The 23115-nt window shown below is 41.4% G+C and overlaps 1 protein-coding gene across 3 annotated transcripts in view; it reads left to right on the top strand.

The window, feature by feature from the left end:
* Window positions 1-21457, top strand: part of NELL1 (neural EGFL like 1) — a 289435-nt gene extending 267978 nt beyond the window's left edge. For all 3 annotated transcript variants that reach the window (XM_062607252.1, XM_062607250.1, XM_062607249.1), the window contains 4 exons: window positions 10859-11052; window positions 16105-16281; window positions 18010-18234; window positions 19507-21457. In XM_062607252.1, coding sequence (XP_062463236.1) covers window positions 10859-11052; window positions 16105-16281; window positions 18010-18234; window positions 19507-19557 — 647 coding nt within the window. In that variant the 3' untranslated portion in view covers window positions 19558-21457. The remainder of the gene's footprint in view (window positions 1-10858; window positions 11053-16104; window positions 16282-18009; window positions 18235-19506) is intronic.
* Window positions 21458-23115: the final 1658 nt, after the last annotated feature.

Raw genomic sequence — 23115 nt, 5'->3', positions numbered from 1 at the left:
TACAGAGTGACTATTGAGACACTGTCGTGAGCAGTTTTCCTCTGTTTAGGGCTGAAATGAGAATGCAAGCAAGCGTGTCTGTGTTTGTCAGCACCCCTGGCCATGTAGTGGGGTCGTCATTCAAGCTGCATCACAGCCTTGAGTGGTTATTACAGGAAGGAGACAGTTGGAGAGCAAAAGTGTGACTTAACTGCGCTTCACCATTTGTCATCATGAGTTGCTGTAAAACCTGAAGTAAAAGTAGGCTTTCTGGGGAGCATCATAGGCCACAAGAGGGGAAGAGCTGGTTTTCCATTTTCCAAGTTCAGCAGAGCAATATGAGAACACATTTGGGGTGTGTCTGAGTTGCTTTGATTTGTTTGTTTTCCATGGTTTGGCATCTTCATCATTTTCTTCTGAGTTATGCAAATGGTATCAGGCTCTTTATGCTTCAGATTTGCAGAATAAGGCCCTAAGAGCATGAAGGCAGAGAAATTTGTAAAGGGTGCAGAAGAGTTTGTCGGTTGTTTTTGTAGGAGGAGGAAGGATGTTCCATGAGGACCCGCTGCTAACCATACTGACAAATAAATTTCAAACCCTGATGTTTAGTGTAAAGTGGAACTAAGAATTGGTTAAAGAGACAGACAGATAACACTACACATTCTAGCTAAAGCTCTGGTTCTTGAACACTGGCTTCCATTATAGAGCTCGTTTGCATGCAGTTCATTTAGAGTCAGGGCTAGTGTCATTCACTCAATTTCGGATAGAGGAGGGTTCATCTGCTTAGCAACAGCATTTTGTCCTGGTATGTTTTACAGACTTTATATTGAAATCCTAGAGGTGAATTTGGGCCACTGCTCTTTGGTGTGTTTTGAAATGCTGCTTCTTCCTCCCTGAAACAGGAGAATATTAAATAGGTATACAATATTATTGGAGAATAATAAGTAGGCAAAAAAGAAAAAATATTAAACCCTTCCCCAAATAATAATAATAACAATATAAAATTATAAGAACAACAACAACATATGAAAATTGTAAGGCAGTGGGAGGGAGCACTCGGCTCTCACAGATTGCCCAAAGCCACAGCAGCTGGGTTCTTCTGCTGGGTGCATTTATGTATCCATTGGTTATCCCCTTTCTCTCTGTTTATGTATAGGTGTCTTGGAGCTGAGTCATTGCTTGCAGTGTCTCTGCAGTGCTTCCACAACCTTTAAAAATGACATTTGGGAAGTGTTGGAATACCTCAGTGCTTCTCAAAGCTTTATGCTCATTGACTAGGAGAAAACAGAGGTGTTTGTCACCTGGCAAGGAACAAATGTGTAAATCAACAGATGTGGGGGGAAGGTCACAATATTGCACCAGAGTTTAGGTCATAAGGATGTATGACTTAGCCAGGGCACTTCAAGCTTGGGAAAATGCTTTTATTGTTCACAGTATCAACCAAAGGCAGCTGTGGAAAGGAAATACACTTCTCAGGTGTTGTGGTTTAAACAAAGCCACAAATCAAGCAGTCGCTCTCTCACTCCCCCCGCCCCCTTTTCTGGCCTCCCCCTGCTCCTGGAGGGATGGGAAGGAGAATCAAAAAGAATGCAACTCCCACGGGTTGAGATAAGAACAGTTTAGTAACTAAGGTATAACATAAATCACTACTGCTACCACCAATAATAGGAAATAACAAGGGAAGAGAATACAACATCTCAGCACCAGCCAACCAATAACTTGCCCCCCCCCCCCCCCCCCAGCCCAACCAAGCACCGACCGATACCTCCTCCAACCCCACCATCCTCTAGCCTTACCCCCAGGTAACTCTGTTATCTCCTGGGCATGACGTGCTGTGGTATGGAATACCTCTTTGGTGAGTTTGGATCAGGTGTCCTGTCTCTGCTTCCTGCCGGCTTCCCCTCCTCCCTGGCAGAGCATGAGGCTCACAAAGTCCTTGGCCAGACCAAAACATCAGTGTTATCAGCTCTGTTCCCAGGCTGAAAGTCAAAACACAGCACTGCACCAGCTACCAAGAAGGAGAAAAATGACTGCTAGTGCTGAACCCAGGACATTATCCACCCCTTATTCCGTACCATTCACATCATGCTCAGATCCCACATTTTCAATATACCATCACTCTTATCTCAGTGCACTCTTATCTTAGTGCATGGACCAGTCCCTATAAAGCTGCTGAGTCCATCTGGTCCATGATGTCAGGCTCCATCTCTTGTAACAGTCTTTCAGAGCAGGAGAGACTGTATGCAGTGTTCACACTCATGAATCACCTGGGCAATAGTGTCCATTGCTAAGTCCACCCCTCGATCATGAGTCCATCTCTATGTTGCATCTCTGCTCTGATGGCCTGAAGTGCATTGGGCCCACCAGGCTCAAAATAATTCACCATCCCCTTCATCAGATTCTGCAGCTTGTTGCTGGGGACTCCATACAGCTGCCTTCCATCTCCGATGCTTCCAAAGCACTGGAGGGGCCCAGTGGACTACATAGTCACCTATACCCACATGCCCTGCTACTCGTGACTGCCCAGCCTTGGGGAAAACCTCTTGGCTCTCCCATATCCTCGTCTAACCCCAGAGAAGACCCAAACCTGACTCTGCTTAAATTTTGGGATCCGACAAAATGGTCGTGGTTAAAACACAGTCTGTGTGTGTGCCAACATGCTGATCCCCATCACAATCAGCAGGCAGGTCCCAAGGGTACCCAAAGGCCATTCAAAACCTTCAGAACTCTCAGTTGATGCTGCTGTGCTTGTCACTGGGGCTGGTGTAGCTGCTGTGCTTGCCGGCTCTCCCACCGCCAGCTTCTCTTTTCCTGAGTCCAGCTCTTCCTCCTCTGCCTTGCTGGGAAATGCTGCGTGGTCTCCTGCATCCTCCTGGGGCTCGGCGGGCGGCTTCCGGGGGATGCTCTCGGCCGTCGTGGGGCTCCTCCGGGGGCTGGGCTCGCGCGGGCTCGGCTCCTCCGCCGCCTTCTCCCGCTGCTCGGCAGCCGCCTCCTTCCTCTCTTCGACCGCCCCGACCTCCTCCACCCGCAGCCGTCCCCTCGCGGCCTCCGGCCCCGCTCCCGCCGCCGCTTGGTGCCCGGGGCCGCTCTCCCGGGCCGGTTCGGCTGCCGCCGGCTCCCGGGGCCGCTCCCCCTCGGCTCCCCGCAGCCTCACGAAGATGGAGAGCAGGGTGAGGGCCAGGCCGGTGAAGAGCAGCCGGACGGCCAGGTACAAGTCCACGGCCACGTCCGTCCCGCCCTGCTGCTGGAGCCCGCCCGTATTACAAGCCATTGCCATAAAGCACAGTGAGACAAGAACCATAGCCCAAGCCCCACATTTGATAAACACTAACACAGCAAATACCGGCTCTACGTAAGTTACAACGGTCTGAAGCTGTGAGATCAACAAGAACAACTCTGAGAGCCAATAAATCAGCATTGTGACGAGTTACTATTAATCCGGTCAGATCTGTCATTATCTCAACCCCTCGTGCCCCACGTTGGGCACCAAAAAGAACTGTCGTGGTTTAAACAAAGTCAGCCACAAATCAAGCAGTCCCTATCTCACTGCCCCCCCTTTTTTGGCCTCCCCCTGCTCCTGGAGGGATGGGAAGGAGATTCAAAAAGAATGCAACTCCCATGGGTTGAGATAAGAACAGTTTAGTAACTAAGGTGTAACACAGATCACTACTGCTGCCACCAATAATAGTAATGATAAAGGAAATAACAAGGGAAGAGAATACAACACCTCAGCACCAGCCGACCGGTAACTCATCCCCCCCCAGCCTGACCAAGCACCAACCCGTACCTCCTCCAACCCTGCCGTCCTCTAGCCCTTCCGGGTAACTCTCCGTTATCTCCTGGGCATGATGTGCTGTGGTATGGAATACCTCTTTGGCTAGTTTGGGTCAGGTGTCCTGTCTCTGCTTCTTCCCGCCTTCCCCTCCTCCCTGGCAGAGCATGAGGCTCACAAAGTCCTTGGCCAGACCAAAACATCCTTGTTATCAGCTCTGTTCCCAGGCCAAAAGTCAAAACACAGCACTGCACCAGCTACCAAGAAGGAGAAAAACGACTGCTACTGCTGAACCCAGGACAGCTGGCCATACTTTTATAAAAGATGTCATCTTCATAAGGTGATGGTGATCAGGCTCAAATTAAGGCAGTGTCTAATTTCCAGCAGTAGCATTTATGAAGCACTGGCCTTTCACAGTATCTTTTAAAGAACATTGCTTGCAGACAAAAGACAATTGCTGTACTAAGGTGCTAGCAAAGCTTGCTTGGCAACTAAAACATGGAGCTGGAGTTGCTGGGTTGGCTTTTTTTTGGTTGTTTTATCTTTTTTAAGAGGAGCCTTGCTACACTTGAAGGTAAACAAACAGAAATACTTTATAGACAACTAGGAGTTGTTATACGGTATGTATCCCAGCATTAACTGCTCTCTACTGATACCATACTGAAGCAGCTGGCATACATTGTTTTTTCCCGGCACTAAGTACATGTTGCCAAATATTGCTGCCCCATAAGATAATCATTGAATAAACCCTCACCACTGAATTTTCAGTGGTAACCTTTAAGATTATTAGGACCAAAAGAAGGGAAAAACTGGCAAAGAAACGCTGTATTCTGGGAAGTTAATAATGTCCCACAAAGCTCACTTCTACCTACAGCAGAAAAATAAAAGCAAATTAAATTATGCTTCATAATTTCTCCCTGTCTTTAAGTGAAACACTTCCAGTCTGTACAGAGCTGTCCAAACCCTGGAGTGCGGAATTCCCAATTCCATATTTTTCATTATGTTCCATGTTTCTGAGTCTCTGCATTGTGACTTGAAGGCACAGAGGGAAAAACACCCAAGGCAGCAGTCCCTGTCAGTTGTCTTTTTCTTTTCTGTTAAGAATCAGTGCCAGTTTTGTAAGGAAATTTAGCTCCTCCCACCAAAACCCACAGCCAAGATACACCTTTTCTTAGAATTAACACGTTGTTTTAGTTCTAGCTTTCTTTCTTCTATAAGATGGTTTATTTGTTCCCTCTTTTTGAGCCTCCCTTCTAGGTCTTGAAGGACCTGCTCTGCTTGCAGGTGCCACTCTAATGCTCCTAGTGATTGCTTCAATGGTTGGGGCATCTTTACCACAATATGCTGGCAGAGCCAACAGCCATGTTTGCAATTTAGCAATGTATTCTGCCTCGACAGATTCACCCCAACTCAAAGCATGCCACCAAAGCAATCCTTTGGCTTTCTGGATATTGTCCTCCTGAATATTATGCAATTCGTAAGTTACAGCTGCTGTTCTTCCTGGAATAGGAAAATTTGGATCAACATTAGAAATAGCTTCCTGAATCTTTGCAAAAAGGGGTTTCCAGTCTTCCTGGGGATTGTAATAGTCACTAGGTTTGGCAGGAGAAGTTGTTTGAGAAGCATCTAATTGCCTAGCAGTGATCAATGTCTGATTCAAGGCAATAGTTGTTCCCCAAAACCCCTTTATTAAATCTAAATAATGATCCCCCAAAGCACGTGAGTGTTTCTTGAATCATTATTAAGAAATGGAGTCAAGACAACTTCAGTGTGATCAATCGTTCTATTTCAGGAAAGAGGTCATCAGGAAGTTTTTCAATACTAGACAAAGGCTGAATAATTACAGGATCCATATATAAATGAGAAACAATACAGATTTCAGTATCACAAGGTACAGCATAAAGCAACAGCAATACAATCATAAATATGCCTTGGTTCCGAGGTCCCGTGGAGGTGTTTGTGGGAGAGACAAAATACACCATGTATTTTGTCCTGCAAGGTTGTAGCCAGATCTCACTGTTAGAGCAGTTCTTGCGGGGAAGAGAGAGCCTGGATGATGGTGTGACTCAGTAGCCTGTGAAAGAAAAGCAGCCGTGCTTGAGGCTCAAGTCTGAATGGATTTAAAATCAACTCCTGAAACTTTCATATATTCCATAGTATGCTGCAGTATTGGCTGTTACCTAGATTAGAAAGTACAAGAAAAGGAGGCTTGTTCTTAGTTTATTGTGCCCCTTTTCTATGTAAATCAAAAAGCTAGACCCATTCTTCGAAAATCTTCCTATGTGCCTGAAAAATGCTTTTCTGTTGTTTGTATCAGAGTATCCCCAGACCAACTCTAGCACCTTCTGGTTTATGACTTGGTTCTGTTCTGCTCGTAGAATTTCTTAAAGCTCTTAATAGGAGAGTCTGTGTCTGTGGGTTTTATCCTGCACAGTAAAATTCTCTTTCTTACTTTATTTGGTAAATTCTGATTCTTGTCTTCTTAGAGAAAAGTGCATTACATGTCTTCCAGGTAATTCTATTTAGTCATTTCTATATTTCTAGAAAGCATCGGTAAATCCTATATTCAGAATCTAATTTACTGCGCAGTGCTCTTTAATAGACCATTATGCCTCTGTAGCATGGAAGTACTATCATAAAATATTTTCTAACTAAAAGTGAGTCTGTTTAGAAATTTTCCTTTTCTTCATGATGACTCCAAATAACTTCAATTTAGAAACAAGGTAAATACATTAAGTGCCAAGTTGCCTGTGAAAAATGATTTATCAAAACAGCATTTAGTGAACTTGTATATACATTGACTTGGGAGCCCAGCATACATTTTTCACATTGACATTATACTGTAAAGGTTTAATGTACCAGAACAGTTAAAATTAGCACATTAGTAGGATTCTTTCTTCTGCAACAGCTTATCAGGGTATTACAGAGCACCACAGTGCATGACTTGCTTGCACACATTTATTAAGGTGCTGTAGAAAAATAATACCATTAAAACCTGAATAGCCTAGAAAACTGAGCAGTGAAGGTAGTGATTTGTTTGAAATTCCAGTGAAACTGAGTTAATGAACTTGTGTTGATATGTACAGTCATGCTTGTCTCCTACCCCATTCACATACAGTGGCCATGGGACCCCTCATGGTATCTGAGGCAAATTACTTCTTGTTACAGCCAAAAAGAATGGAAAAGGAAATTGCATCTCTGGGGATTATCTCTGGGGATTCCATTTTGATCCTGACTTCTTGTCTGCCTGTGTTACCAGGCTGTCTTAATGTGCTTTGAGAGTATATTGAGAAAAGAGCACATCTCAGGTGGTTTGTTTTCTTTCTTTTCCCATACACAAAATGAGACTAGTTGCACTGGGGCTAAAATACATATGGCCAGTTAGGTGTTGCCATACAGCACAGGTTGGGAATGTAAAAGAATGAAGTTTTATGATAGCCCTGTTCAATGTTTGAGGTGGCATCTCTCAGCAATGATCGCTTTGCTGTTGGCTATGCGTTGTTGATAGAAAATAGCATAGAGCTGGCATGCAAGCAAGTTTCTGATTATGGTAATTTCCAGTATCTCCTCACTTTTCCTAGAAAAGGAACTATATGGAGTGGGAAAGTAAAGCTTTGCCACCTCTCCTTCAGTTAATTAATAGCTTTTGCCATAGAGTATCTCAATATAATGAATAAGAGTGCAAAGTCCTATTCCACCTGTGAAGATGAGATTGTTTTGATGAAACAATTTACATATACCCCCCAAACTCAAGAGAAGATATGTTATTTTGTGCTGTATATAGGGAAAGACTATGTAGTCCCCTGCTATTTCACGTATACACTTGACCATTGTTCTTTGAAGTTGCTTGATTTATAAATGAATATTTCATCTTCCTACCTAGTGTTGTTATAATGGGAAAAAGATTTGTGTACAATTTTGCCTTGCCCATTATTAAATGTTTCAGTTTTGGGCCTGCATCTTCTGAGAGCAGTTGTGGAAAAGAAAATGAAACCTGAGGGGAAAGTGAGGAACTTGAGCTGAGCAAGGATTTGAATAGTAGAAAAATAATCTATATGCAAGAGTATTGTCATTCAGTTTTCATATTAATTAGAATACATTGGTTTGGACATTTTCAGAATTTTCAACTAGACTAGTTTTTCAACAGCTGAGCAGACATATTGATTCTGGTCGTTAAGAGAAATTTCAAATTAAATAGGAGTGTTTTCTTCCATGTTTTGCACAGCTATCTCCATGCTGATCTCATGTTGATCTGAGCAAATCCATTTGATCTCCATTAAACTGAAATACTATCGTAAGCTAACTGGGAGCTAACAATAGAGGAGAATTTGTCCGGGTTTTTTCCTTCCCCACTTCCTCCTCCTTCCACCCAATCTGATTTGAGGCTGAAAGACTGAAAGGAACAAGAACATATTACACTTGGAACTTCATTTCCTCATGACTGGGAATATTGGCTGTTTGTTATGACTTTTAGAAATGGAATCAGTGACAAGAAGAAGCTGCCAAAGGGATGTTCTCAGAAATGAGCTCTATTAAAAGTTCAGCGGGAAGTGAATACAGTGTCTCAGACTTTTATATTTGATGACTGAAACTTAAATAATAAATGCCATAAAATAATAAGAAACCATCATTTGCATAAAGAACATTAAAAAAAAAAAAAAAGGAACAAACTGAGCAGCAACTAGGAATTGATGTTCACACTGTTACTCGGCTTTGCTTGATTGGCTTCTTTGTCAAGAATGTCCTACTTACCTGTTTGGGCCACTCTTCATGAGGCATCCTTTTTGCGCATGCTAAACAGAGAACAGGGTGTTCTTCCCTTTTGGATATGTAGAACAAATTAAGTTGGCTTTGTCCAATGTGAACAGCTCTGTAGTACTGAGAATATGAATAATGTTAGTTTCTGTAATTGCTAACATCTGGCTTTCCATAAATCTGTTAAATTACATGAAAGCAGAATTAGATTTCTGCGTCATAAGTAGAGCAATTACATAGAACTCTGTAGGCAATATGGCTTTGTATTCATCTGTGAAATCCTTTTTAGTTTTGAAATGTGAAAGCTACCCTTCTTATGTGCACTGTGATCCTACTACATCCTATGTGTGTATATATATATATATATATACATACATACATATATATATACACACTCTGTTCGAGCAGCATTTAATATGGTGGGAATGATGATGCTTGTAGAAATCACCAAAGTGAATGCTTCATTTATACTTTTGTCTTCAATGTAAAATACTATTCAAAGTTTATTGAAAGGAAAATGGGATATTTTAAAGAATATTTCAAGCCTTTCAGTAGCTGTTTGCATATAATTAATTTCATACCAGTTCATTCATAGCTCTCTTCATTTCACTCTTCATGGTTTTTACCTCCTGTGATACTCTGGCACTTGTTAAACAATGAGCTACAAGTTTTAATTTCTGCTAGTGTAGCACCTTTTACACCACAGATAGTGGACCTTTCAAATACTCGGTAGTGCTAAGCCAGGCATTAGAGTAGCAATGATCTTTTCTGGCAATTAAGACTGTCAGGGCAGCAAAGTACACCATTTCAAGGAAGCCTGAGAGAAGAAGCAATTGAATGATGCTGTCAGGCCACTGGCAACATTATGGCAAAGGACTGGCCCTTTGGTTAGCCCAGGAGTGAAGCTCTGTGGAGGCTGAGTTTTTATCCTATCAAATGCAAGGGCACTACCATATTGCCACTTGTTCCTTGACTATTTACAAATTGAAATCAGGGATTCTGCTAAAAAGGTCAGAGGTAATTTTGTGGTTTGATTGTTGTAGAGAGTTTCCTTCAGCAGATGGAGTGAACTGTTAATGTCTTTTTTAAGTTCTGGCTTTCTGAGGAGATGACTCATGAGCTCACAGCACTTACTTATCCAAAAAAGTAGGGCAACTGATCATCACATTCCACCTAAATTGGACTTCAGGACATTTTTCTTTGTAAATTCTATTGAATTTTTAAATTTGCTTTTTTAGAGAGGAATTATAAGTACTTCTGGATATTATTGACCATTTATAAATTTCACACTAGCAATAAAATCATTTTAATTGGTAAGTGTGGTGGCTTTTCCTTGTAATTTCTGAATTCATAGAATAGAATTCTGCAATTTTCATGATAGAAACCATCACCTACTTCTAAAAAATTTTCCTCTTCAGCCTTCCTGCTGCTATTGGTACAGTTTTAACTGTTGGTGTTGGAACAAAAGACACCCACCAGTTTACTGGGCAATCTGTCAATATATTGTTCACGAACTGTTCAAAGTTATTTTCTGAAATAAACACCTGATTTTAACAATGTGCTTAACAATCTCATGCCTTTCACTGCTAGAAAAAGAACGCTGCCTTAGCTCCCTAGGTAAATTCACATTGAATAATTATATTTTACCCTCCAAAAGAAGTTTTAATGGGTACTGTAATTCACTTTTCTCTAGTGTATAATGATATTCTTTTCTTACTTCTTTATGTCATTGCTAAATCATACTTTTCCTGGTTTGCTTTGTTCTAGGACCTTTTCCTGCATAAGATGCCTCTGTTTTATTTCCTTTTTTATTTTTGTTTATTTATTAATGTATTTTTTTAATTCACATACCTTCCAGCAAGGAGAAAAGGATGCAATTGACTGCTTTTAGTATGGGAAATGTTAATCATGCTAGGAAATTATGAAGAATAGAATAGTGCACTTGTATTTTGATGTGAAATCCAGAACAGAGAGAGTTCTAGTTGACAGAAAGTCACTCTGATTGTTCTTTAGTTTCTAGTCACTGGGAAATCATTGTACACCCTTGTCTGAAGGCTCAAATTCATCTTTGATACGTGGTTCCACTGAGTACGTCAGACTCAGCATTTACAGTTAAGCTGCTGGAGACAGGTTAAGAATTCTTGGTGGAATCAAAACAAACACTGACAAATAAACTTAAAAAAACCCCAAACAAACCCAGTGTTTAATGTCGAGCAAGTAAATATGGAAGGAATGAGAAGGAAGGCACCGTCTTCCAGCAGCAAGGCAGATGAGTGGTAATTACTTAATACAGAAATGAAATCTGCCCTTTGAAAAACATGCCCAAAGCACTGTAAATGTGCTGTTTTGCAGATATCGATGAGTGTGCCTTAAAGACCCACACATGCTGGAACGACTCGGCCTGTGTGAACCTGGCAGGAGGCTTTGATTGCCTTTGTCCGACCGGACCATCCTGCACTGGAGACTGTCCCCATGAAGGCGGCTTCAAGCGGAATGGGCAAGTGTGGACGCTGCGGGAGGACAGATGCTCCGTTTGCTCCTGCAAGGTGAGATCCAGATGGTCTAGGGTTCAGGAAGCCTTTAATTCTCTGTGCTCCTGTCAGAAACCCAATAGTGCAGCGCTAATGGTGTTGGCAAAACACTAGCCTAAAGCCAAGGCACTGAGGGAAATGGTGAGCTCTGCTGTGGCACTGGTGCAATTCTCCTGGGAAGTCATCTTTTATTTTGCACAACCACAGACCCATCTGAATAATGGCTAACCCTGCTGAGCTTCTACCATGGCACTCAGTGGGCCATGTCTTGATGAGGCTCTTGCATTACCCTTTAGCATGACGTGCAGGCGATCAGCATGCTTACTGGAAATGCTGGAAACTGTTTTCAGTTTCTCTTTCACATGAGCTTGCATCTCTCAGGACAAGCCATCTTCCTGTTGGTGGTGTTTTCCTTTACTTGGAGTGCATGTGAATTAACTGGGTGAGAAGCAGGGCCTGAGTATGAGCCAAAGCTTAGAGGACCTAGCAGCAGGCACTTAATTTTCTGAAGGGAAGAAGGGTGAAGGCAGCTTCCTCCTCTTCATCCCAGCTTGGCTCTCCCACTTCATCAGTGCAGCTCTCTGCATTTTTGGAGAAGTCAGGCATAGTATGTGTAGATCTACCTTAGAGTTAACGCTGAGATCAGGTTTCTTGTTTTTCCCACTGGAAATTACCAGGCTTTTTCTGAATAACAAAGTTAAAAGAACGTTTGTCTCTGCTTTCCTCATTCTCACTAGTTAAAAGAGCAATGGTCTCATTGAAATTAGAAGGATTTTAAGAATGTACCGATCTGAGAAGTAGTTGGTCATTTATGACCACTTTGATCTAGCACATTCAAAGCACTGGTAAAGCTGTCCTTAGCCACAGCAGAGCTCTACTGGCCTGTTCATAAGTGTAAATAAAATGAGATTTTGGCCACTGTGAGAAACTGAACACAGAGCATGAGAACTGGCTTATCAGTCACTATGTCTAATGAGCCACAGAAGCGTTAGAGAGTTTGAGGGGAACAAGGGAGACAAGTTGTTTTGAAGGTGCAAGAAACTGAAGGCTTTATCATTTCTGTATTGCAATAGTATGTCAGAAGGGAAAGTTAAGACTTTAGGGTGGATAGAACCTGAAAGTACACTGGGCTCCAAAGGGAACATGTTCTTGTTAGTTATTATATTTTTTACTTCAAGTAGCCTCCAGATCCCTAAAATTCCTCCCTTCAGAAGCTGAAGTCATAGAATCATTGTATCCCAGACTTCCATCCATTTGGGCTGGAAGGGGCCTTAAAGCTCATCCAGTTCCAAGCCCCTGTCATGGGCAGGGACACCTTCCACTAGACCAGGTTGCTCCAAGCCCCATCCAACCTGTCCTTGAACACTGCCAGGGATGGGGCAGCCACAGCTTCTCTGGGCAACCTGTGCCAGCGCCTCACCATCCTCACAGGGAAGAACTTCTGAGTAAGATCTCATCTCAGTCTCCCCTCTGTCAAGTTAAAGCCTTATCCTGTCCCTGCTGGCCGTTGTCCAAAGCCCCCTCCAGCTTTCTTGTTGACCCCTTTAGGCACTGGAAGCTGCTCTAAGGTGTCCCTGGAGCCTTCTCTGCTCCAGGCTCTCTCAGCATGTCCTCCAGCCCTGATCATTCATTATACTTCTGACTCAAAATTTTAAATGATTCTACTCACTTGTTTTATCTAGGAGACAAACCAACATTTTAGATTTAACATGATGTGATTTCTTTTGGCTCTTCTTTTGGTATGGTTATTTTTGGAGAAGTCAGATAGATATATTTTGGGCATTGGCTGAAACGTATAGATCCCATCTTGAAAATATTTTAACTTGGACTCTGGTGCAAAGATAATTAAATACCTTACTTAACTGTGAAGTTCATTAAAGTTATTTGTGGAGTAGTATACCATGGAATGTGATAAATTTTAAAATGAAGCAGTGTCATTGCTGAACAGGAGATTATTTCAGTTTATATCAGACCCAGTCTCTTCAAACCATCCTTGTTCATCTGAGTGATTATGAATATTACAAAACCATAAGTTCTAAAAACTATGAATTAATGTTGTACCTTAAATATATTTGATGTCTCTTCTACAGGCATCTGCCTGAACTCCTGTAGATTCAATACACAGTCAAATTTAAGATTCATAAAAATTGAGCCTGGGGAAAAGCAGACAGCTGGGAGCGGGAAGATGTGCCAAGGAGATGTATATTCCCAAGGGCAAGAAGAGTTTGGGGATTTGGTTTCTACAGGGTCTGATTTCTGTCTGGACTGGCCTTGAGGCTCCATAGAAATTCTAGTCACATTTTACAGCAATTGCCTGTGTGTCAGTTTTTCCTTTGGTAAGAATAATTTTGTGATCATGCCGCTGATGCTTATGACACATGTAGAACTGATTCAGTGAGGAAGGTGGGGAAAGAGAGGTGCTAGTAAGATGCTTCATGTTATTACCCACCAAAAGAAAGTTGCTTTCTATATATTTCTCAATTTTCTCTATATTTCTCAATGCTACTATAGAGCTGCAAAGATGAGACATAGCTTAAGAGTCTTTGTGTCAGTGTGGTATAGAGATAAAAATGTTTTTTGAAAGGCATGGAACTAATGGGGTTGTAGATAAAACACAGATGCTTAAAGAATAAAGAGAGTAGCAGTGTATTATGATTACCAAAAGGTCTCTGGCAAAATCACTGGGCTTTGTCAGTGTTCTGAAATACAGAGAGTAAAGGCAACATAAAAGGTTAGCTGCTCCCAGGATGTACGGGCACAGGAGCTCAGAGAAGCACAGAACTACCAATGCTGTCACCAGCTGAAAGGGGAATTTGAAAACTCTGAAAGTTTGGAAACAGAATTGGAGCAAAGCGCACAGGTTGTTGTTAGCTGTTGTTAATCAGCACTCCATTGTGGAGACAAGAGGGACTGCCATTGTTGAGGGCACAGGGTTGCCTGGATGCCTGGCACAGCCCCACATGCCTGGAGCTAGTTATCCTGGCAGCAAGGCTGCGTGCTGAGCTGCTGTTTGATGCCCACCCTCAGGACGGGGTGAAGATGCTTGCGCTTTCCCGCCTTCGGGAATGGAGGTTTAGTCATCACTCTCCATCAGGGAAAGCTTTGGGCTCTCTTCTTTGGCCACTTGCTGAAAGGGGAGGGTGATTCTTTCCTTGGCTTTTGTGGGAAGGTTTATTCACAGCATTGCATCTGGACCTGTGTTTGGTGAAACAGGCCACTTCTGGTTTTCCTTATGGTTCACTCATGCTGCTGAGCAAGAAATTAAAGCTGGTTTATTCCTTTGCTAAAGTAGCTAACTAGCCACAAGTACAGAATCCTTAGATATCTTAATTTGATACAGAACAGAAAAAAGACTATAGGGCAACCTAGTCCTATGCTCTGTGGTTGGCAAAACAGTTCAGATCCATGTTAACCCCGCATGTTTTCTACATTTCCATAATTCTGTGTTCTCTTCAGCTTTCCCTGCTATAAGAAGCAAGAAATTATAAAAATAATTTTATTTATTCTTACAACAGAAATTAATATTCTAATCAATTCAAAACTACGAGTAAATGCAGCAGTGGCACTGACTGACATGGGTGTTGTGATTCCCTGTTGCTGGTTTTATATATGTTGCATTGTGACGAAGACTGACTTTCCTTAAATCCAAGAGCCAAATGCAGATTCCTACATGAAACCATAACCAAAACAGTCACACCTGCTGCATGCTGTGGTTATGATTATTTTATCTGCCTGTGGAAAAGACATCCTGGGCTGCTGTCACTCTTTTTAGTAATCACTTTTTGAAAGGAACAGGGGAAGTAAATTCCCCTTTAATAGATACCTCTTTATTTTGTGGAATGGAAAACTTTTTTCCTTCTTAGTTCAGATTCAGGACAAGGTTTGGATGAGAATGTGGAAAAACTGCAATGTTGTGAAGTTGCTTTAGGAATTGTACAGTTGGGATCCAGAGCAGAATATAGCTTCATTTCTTTTACAGCTCTCCCTTCCAATTGGCTGCAGGGGATGCTTTGCTTGAGTAAGGACTAATCCAGTACCAAGCACCGAATGCAAAAGAAGCTCATGTCACAACTGTTCAGTAATCTCCTAATAAAGTGTGATTTCAGTTCCCAGCCTATGTGTGGCACTTTAGTCTGTTGGCTCACTTACAGTAAGAGGTGTAATTTCAAACACAATAGTCCATCCAATTTTCATAACTAGAATTAGAATCAGTTTGTTTTTCTGTGATGCAAAGAAAATATATCATTTTCTCTTTATGTGCAGAAGCAATTCTTCTGTTTATCTCAAACAGTTCTATTTAATGGGCTTTAACCAAATGGGCCATCCAATACCGTAAGCAAATATTTAGCAAAATCGTATTTTGGAGAGCCTGTGGAATACAGGCCTTCTTTAATACATGAACTGAATTGTATGGATGATAAGACTATTTAGCTTTAAGCTGGTATAGTGTAGATCCAGATTTGGATCAGAACCAGTGGTAAATTCAGAGCAATGAAGGGCAGGGGGGTTGGAACTAGATGATCTTAAGGTCCTTTCCAACCCTAACTATTCTATGATTCTATGATTAATGCTACTGTGATTTTGCTATACTGTGCTCCTATGAAGGTAAAGGGACCACTTTCGGGACTTGAGTAATTGATTTATTCAAGTTAGTTTCTTCACACTGATACTTTCAGTCAAAATGCTGCTAAACAAATACTGTATGTATTAAGAGTGGCAACTATTTTAAGAGTTCATAGATGTAAATCGTTTCACTGTATTTCTTCTGAGATACTGTTTTCTTTTAAATTCATTAGCTGGAGACAGGAACACAGTATTCTCAGACAGGGGTGGATCCATGCACTGATAGACACTGGAACAATACTGGTATCTGAGGTATTACTCATAACTGGCAGGATCCACCATTAGTGGTGGCAACATCAAATACATTAAGAACTTAGTGTCTCTCGATGCACATATCTGTACCTTACCCAGTTTGCTGCTTGGCCCTTTGATGCACATACATGTACTGTACCCAGCTTGCTGTCTGCAGTGTGTGGCTGACCTCAGGGCAATGTGTCCTTGCAGGACGGGAGGGTTTTCTGCAGGAGGACAGCCTGTGACTGCAGGAACCCCAGCGCTGATCTCTTCTGCTGCCCAGAGTGTGACACTCGCGTCACCAGCCAGTGCCTCGACCAGACGGGGCACAAGCTCTACCGCAGTGGGGACAACTGGACCTACAGCTGCCAGCAGTGCCGATGCCTGGTACGAGCGAAGCATTTCCAAAGGGGGCAACAGTAACAGAGGTTATGATGTTTAGTGAAGCAAACCTGAAAGCGGGTTCAGGGGTCCCTCTTCACCTGCTTTTAAGACTGGGGATGATGATGATGCACTTCGAGAGAACTGAAAGCTGAACAATCAGTTTTCCTTCTACCGCTGAATAAGTAGCTCTAATGAGCAAAATACAAGCTTGACAAAAGCTTGGACACCCTGACACTGTATTAAAGCATTAGTCTGCTTTTGAGAGCTTTTATAAGGGTGTCTGATCTTCAAACGGCTTTTAAAATATTTTTTTCCACACGTGATGGATTTGGCTGGAGGAGTTTCAGTTTGAATTGCATCAGCTGGTGACAGCAAAATGCACAGTGCAGTTCTTTTTTCTATCAGCAAATGCTGGAAGAATGCAGTGCCAACCAGTACCATGTGATGAATTAGCAAAAATTAACCAAATGTAGAAGGGTAAAGAAAACTGGAATTCCTAGACAAACATGCAAAATAAAGAACATCTATTTTCTCATTAGGCACTGGAGATTATTTCCGTAAAGCTTGAAGTTTTGCACAGATATACTAATTAGTGCAGCAGTGAACTTCATTAAAATTATCAGTTTTCCATTTATATCTGTCTATATAACATAATCTTTATATATGATATTAATCAAGAGGCGTCTGAGCATCAGGAAACAAATTACTTTCAAAGCTAAGTTACTGTGAAGAGATAATCATCTGTGATGTACAGCAGTAAGTGTTGTATTCACCTAAGATTTTTATTTATGTTTGCAGAACAGCGAAGAAACATTTGCAGCCAGCAGCAATGGCAAATACTCAATTGACATGGGATACTGAGTTTGTGGCTAGCAGTTCTTTGCTTCATTTTATGATTGGGTTAACATACAGAACTAAAAGACAGCAATGCCCTAAATGCCCTTACCTACATGTAAGGTTCTGTATGTGATCTTACCAGTAGCTGAAGTGCTTTATGAAGCACTTGCTGATGCACTGAATGCATCTGAAGCATAATGCAAGTTATTACAGGCCTTTGCAGGTTAATTTTAGACACACAGAGCAATTCTCCACACAAGTGACCTGATGACTGTCTCTTCTCCAGGTTTCTACCTACTAAACAGTTTGGGTTGATTTTTTTTTTTTTACAAAGCTAAATAATAACCTACTCAGTGGAACAGAACTGGTATGGCTTTAACTGTTCCTTTAGGAGTTGACAGTAAAATCAATTTCAGCTGTTGCTAGTTAGATGGATATTTAGTGCTTCTCAAATGTACCAACCTCCATCTATCTACAGTGCCGCTTTTGTGTTTAAACAGTTGCTGTGATCCTGCAGAGATGCTCATGTGGCCAGGGTTAGAGAGAGTGCATGAGTCCACAAGGCAATCACTGCAAAAATTATAGTTTACAGGCAATATTGGAACCCAGTATTTAATGCTGCCTTTAAAAACTCCAAAGAACTCAGTTTTTCCTGCTACATTGAAGATGGTGGTGATGTTTAGTTTAGACCACTCAAATGATGGTCTACTACACTTGGGAAACTCCAGCTCAGTATTCAAACAGGCATTTCTCTGATCTACCAAACTGAGAGCTGATACATTAACTTTATTCCAGTTTCAGGAAAATAAAACTTTTCTGTTAAATGGAATGCAAAAATTTGTGGTTGCTAACAAATGGCAACAACCTGAATGAGCTTTGCTTCGATTTTTGCAGGAAGGAGAGGTGGATTGTTGGCCTCTCCTGTGCCCAAAACTCAACTGCGAATACACAGCCATCTCAGAAGGAGAGTGCTGTCCCCACTGCGTCAGTGACCCCTGTCTGGCTGACAACATTACCTACGACATCAGGAAAACCTGTCTGGATGACTATGGGATTACAAGGCTTAGTGGTGCTGTATGGGCAATGGTGGGATCTCCTTGTACGACCTGCAAATGCAAGGTATGATGGGCAAAGTAGAAAGGGAATGGAAATGTATGTTGCTGTGTCAAATCAGGGTCACTTTCTGCGGTTGGAAGCTCCCGTTCAGATCTCAGGGAAGTAAATGAGAAACGAGGGCAGAAGCCTACTGAAAACTCCACACCTTTAGTGTTGTGCAGGGTGGAAACAAAACAGTTCTGTGCTTGTTGGAAACACTGAGTGCTGATGTGTAATATCCTAGTGCAGCTTCCAGACATTCTGTTGGAGAGCCCTTTAGGCATTCCCAGTGTCAAGCTAGGTGAATATTTTAATACCTACCTAATGTGGATGTTTATGACAATGTGTATTACAGAGTGGGTGAGCAGAGGCAAAAGCACTAACTAATGTTTCCCCAGGAAGGACACAAGTAGAATCATGTTGCAGCTCAGAGATGGAGGCTCTCCCCCAGCAGCAGTGGGAAGGGGATGTCATAGTTTCTGCTCCCTGATCTCATGCAGGTGTATTTAATCCCATGACTCAGTGCAGAAGTGCAGGTTGCCTCCCTTGCTCCCTGCAGTGATGACCCTACTGTGCTAATATCAGAATGATTAAAATTTTGGTTTGGGTTATCTAAAATGTTCTTGTGATCCCTGTGGGAAATCAAGCTGTTTCTTCAGGGCTTTAAATTAATTGAAGGCAGCTTTTCTGCAATTCATCTGTGTTCTTCCTATTGGTTTCTGTTGGATTTAAGAAAAAGAAAAGAAAAAAGAAAAACATTTGCCCATTTGGGTCTTGCTGCTTGGTGAAGTGTTTTTCTTATTATACAAGATAGTTTTGTAAATTACTAGATGTTGCAGAAAGATATTTAACAGTGGATTAAACTCCAAAGCTGTATGGTGTTTTTTCCTCCGTACATGTCTGCCATAAATGAAGAACTGAACGATCTGCTTATTTCAGGCAAGCAGAGAGCTTCCCATGGATTGTGTGAAAACTCTCTCTCTCCATTAACATTCTTACATGGGAGAAAAATCCAATCATCTCTTGCCTTTGTGGTGCTGTATTTTATTATGGAGACCAGTGAGTCTTTCACACCCAGGTTTCTAGTTCATGTGTAGTTCAGACCAGTTCAGTGCTATTTGGAAAAGTCAGCCTCCTCCAAAAGCCACCCCTGTTGGAACCAATGAGGAAAACCTTGGGATATTGGCTTCAGTGGTGGATGTGTCCAAGACGTATCTATCCCTGTGTGCCACCAACCCTTTGCTCTCTGTGACTTGTTCTGTAAGGTGATTGACAGCTGCTTGTTTGTCTTTGCAGAATGGGAACATCTGCTGCTCTGTGGATTTAGAGTGTCTCAGCAATAACTGACATAGTCAGATGGGACTTTGCCAAGAGGGGGACCGAGGAAGATGACCACCTGAAATGAAGTTGTGTGCGTTGGTGTTTTGTACAACAGACAGTTACCAAAGTCTCCACATGAGGAAGATGTTTGGGAGTTGCCTTTGGGACCCACCACTATGCTCATCCTCACCACCCTTGTCTGGGTGGATTACAGTACAGCGCATACAAGTCAGTGGTTGTTACAGAGTTTTCAGTGTTGTAAATGACACACTTCTTCTGTCAAGAAATTTGCAAATATGTTTAAATTATTTCATGGTTAAACTACTGCTGTATTTTTGGTTTAATTTGTGTATTGACAACATGCTAGAATTCAACTCTTCTTACTTTGCATCTAGATTTTACGAATAAACAGCCTGTTGTGATTTTGTCCCATGATATCATATACTTAGTTACAAGGTCCCTGTTAGATGTATTTATGAAAATATGTATGTATGTACAGTCAGATTGCATAGTCCTTATATTTCACAGCTGTCCAACCTTTTAAAGCAGTCAAAGGTATATTTGATTGGACAGAATGGAAGTAATCAAAATAAGTCTGTCTTAAAAAATTATAAAATTCAATGCCATGAACTTCATGGCAAAAAAGGCACTTTCTTCTCCCAAATGTGCAGAGCAGCAGCAATACTCCTACAAGAAATGGAACTAAAACCAGATTCCACTGCCAATTCAACACATGTTCAGGAAAGAATCGCCAGTCATTGTCAGTGTTCTCTTTTGCAAGAGAAACTGCAAGTGCTAGAAGAGGGTGAGGAGTTGCGGATTATGCAGTGATAAAACAGGCAGAGACCCTTAAGGTCATCTAATTCAAATTGAGTAGGTTAAAATTTGCTTTGAGTCGTAACATCATTGATGAGTTCATTGTTTTTCCTCTCTTGTGTTCACTGTAATAATGATGTCTGCCATTCTCAGGTACTGCTGCCCTAATGAAAAAGTGCAGAAACACCTGCACCAGCAGCATGCAGGACAGGAGAACTTAACACTCGATAACTTTTATTACCCTGTTCACAGCTCAGAAACAGGTTTTCTCTGGTTACATGTTGACATTCAGAAATACTTAGTTTTAAATTTACCTGCAGTGTTGGGGAGTACCGAAGTTTAGACAGCAATACAAATTAAAACTCTTAGCCCTGTATTGAGATTAGTTTAGATTCTCTTCAGCTAATGCCTATTTTTGCCATGAGGCTAGAAAGTTTGTGGCGTTAGAACAAGAATATATTTCTCCGATGAAGGCATCTGCAGCTTAAATGTCACCTTTTTAATGTGCTCTTGTGTTTTGTTCTGCTCATTCATGTAGTGTTTTTTGCTTTTTATTTATTTAATTAAACACACTGAGTATATGGAAAAGTACAGAAATGAGTATAGTGGCTACAGTTTGGGAAGTACATTTGTGAGTTTTCCATGCAGAAAATGTGAAACTGATTAACAAGAATGAAGCGTGACTATACAGTGACATTAGTCATCTTTTGAATGAAGTATTATTATGTTTCTTATCAGGGGACAGTGACAAAAGAATATAAACACTCCTTTCAATCATTTGGACAACTTCATTCCCATTCTTTAAACAGGATTTGTTTTATCCAACAGGTTTGTGTGGTGAAGGTAAATTTATTTTCTTAAAATGCCCCATCAATTTCAGTTACTCATGTATTGACTATATTTGCATTGCCCTAATGATTGTATAATAAGGGAAAGAGTTGTGTTTTATATGATACTCAAAGGATGTTTGTAAATCATAATGTCAGCTCATTTTGTATATCACATTGTAAAACCCAATGGTAATTCAGTTGGATGAGAGATTCAGTGGGCTGAGATATAAAGGGGAATGATATAAAACTCGTGGGCATCTAAATAAACTCCTGTGTACAGATTGCTTTCCCTCAGTGTTATTAGCTGAGTTTTCAAACACTAATCCCTGTCCTTTCCAGGCTTGAACTCCGGATGTTGCTAAAAGGAGAAAGAGTGTTCGCCAGAGATGTAGCACCAGAGTTGCAAGAAATGCTTCATTCATACTTAGTCAGGCAAAATGATATATTCCAGTGTGTCACTTACACCAATTCCTGAAGCTCTGTAAATGGGATGAAAGACAGTTCAGGGGCTGAAAATTGTTCTTATCCCATGTACTTTGTAGTAGCAAAGCCCTTTCCCAGGACACTTTCTGGAAGCTCCAGCTGTTGTTAGGATCATGCTCAGCAGGAGCACAGAAGTTCACATTTTTCCACCGCACAGACCAATTTTCTTTCCGAACTCAAATGCAGATTAATTCACTAAACCCCTTTCAGAACATTTTATAGAGCATTATGTGTCATTATCTCCGGAGTGATACAGCTTGAATTGTTTACACAAAGTGCAAATATTGACACAGACCTGTTTGTTTCTGTTGCATTTTAAGCAGTTTCCCTGACTGTGAACAACTTTTCCTTAGGAAGCAGTTTGATCTCTAATCACATCACATTTACCTCCAGAGTACTCAGGAGCCACAGCCCAGCTTAAAGAGCGCATTGAGGAAAAATGTGTTCCTCTGTGATCAAGGTAAGAACTTTGAAGACCTCTTTCTTGAAGAAATTCCCTATTCCATATAAACCTATGGGCACTGCAGGTAAAATGCTGGGGAAAAAAGATAATAATCCAGTTTATTATAATAATTTCTGAAAGATTTCCAATTTGTGACACAGACCTTCTCTCTGCTCAGAAGAGAACAACAATAATAGTAATGTGAGGGGGAACTACCAGTATCACTGTGTGAAAGGAAGCTTGCTCTTAGTTAAGGGACTTGGTCAAAACTTTCACTGTAAGCAGCTGGAATTTTGTAGCTGTTTCTACTTCTTTAACCTATAAAGGAATATTTTCCCTGCATCTAACACTTCTGATGACAAAAAAAATGTATAAGTGAGAAACAGAAAATGAGAATTCCACCTCTAGGAAAATGTCTTTGCCTCTTCCTTTTGGCGAAAAGCTCAGCCTAGGCAGTAAACCAGAGCATTGTACTGGGTCTTGTGGGGGAAGCCGCTTCTCAGTTCTTCTCCCTGTGTGGTTGCAAATCCACCTTCTGAGACAAATAAGTGCAACTGTTCCTTTATAGGGACTCCTGGACCACACTGAGCCACACTAGTCTCTATTCAGGGCCAAAGAAAATCCAAACTATTCCTCACAAATGCTGAATAATATCTGCTTAATTCACAGGAACATGTGGGAGATTTATGTCTCTGTGCTGTCTCAGAGACCTAAGTAACAACTGTCTGCCAGTAATCCCAAGAGCTGTCATGAGTTTCCAAGTGTAACCGTGCACAACAGTTAATTAATAACATCTTTTCAATCAGATCCCCATGACAAACAAAATATCATCTGTGGGTTTGTTTGGGGTGTTTTCCTGTGGCAGACAATAATGTTTTACAAAGCAAAAGGTGAAGTGTCAGGAGTGATTACACTATGGTGGAGTAGATTGTAATAGAATTAAAAGGTAACTCCTACGAGCAGTATGGGAATGTCTCACACCTCATAGTACTTACATAGTCATCATTAATGAGG

Source organism: Pezoporus occidentalis, unplaced genomic scaffold (assembly GCF_034315485.1).
Source record: "Pezoporus occidentalis ecotype Australia unplaced genomic scaffold, CSIRO_AGI_Poc_V1 ctg121, whole genome shotgun sequence".
NCBI lineage: Eukaryota > Metazoa > Chordata > Aves > Psittaciformes > Psittacidae > Pezoporus > Pezoporus occidentalis.
This window is presented reverse-complemented; position numbering and strand designations above follow the sequence as displayed.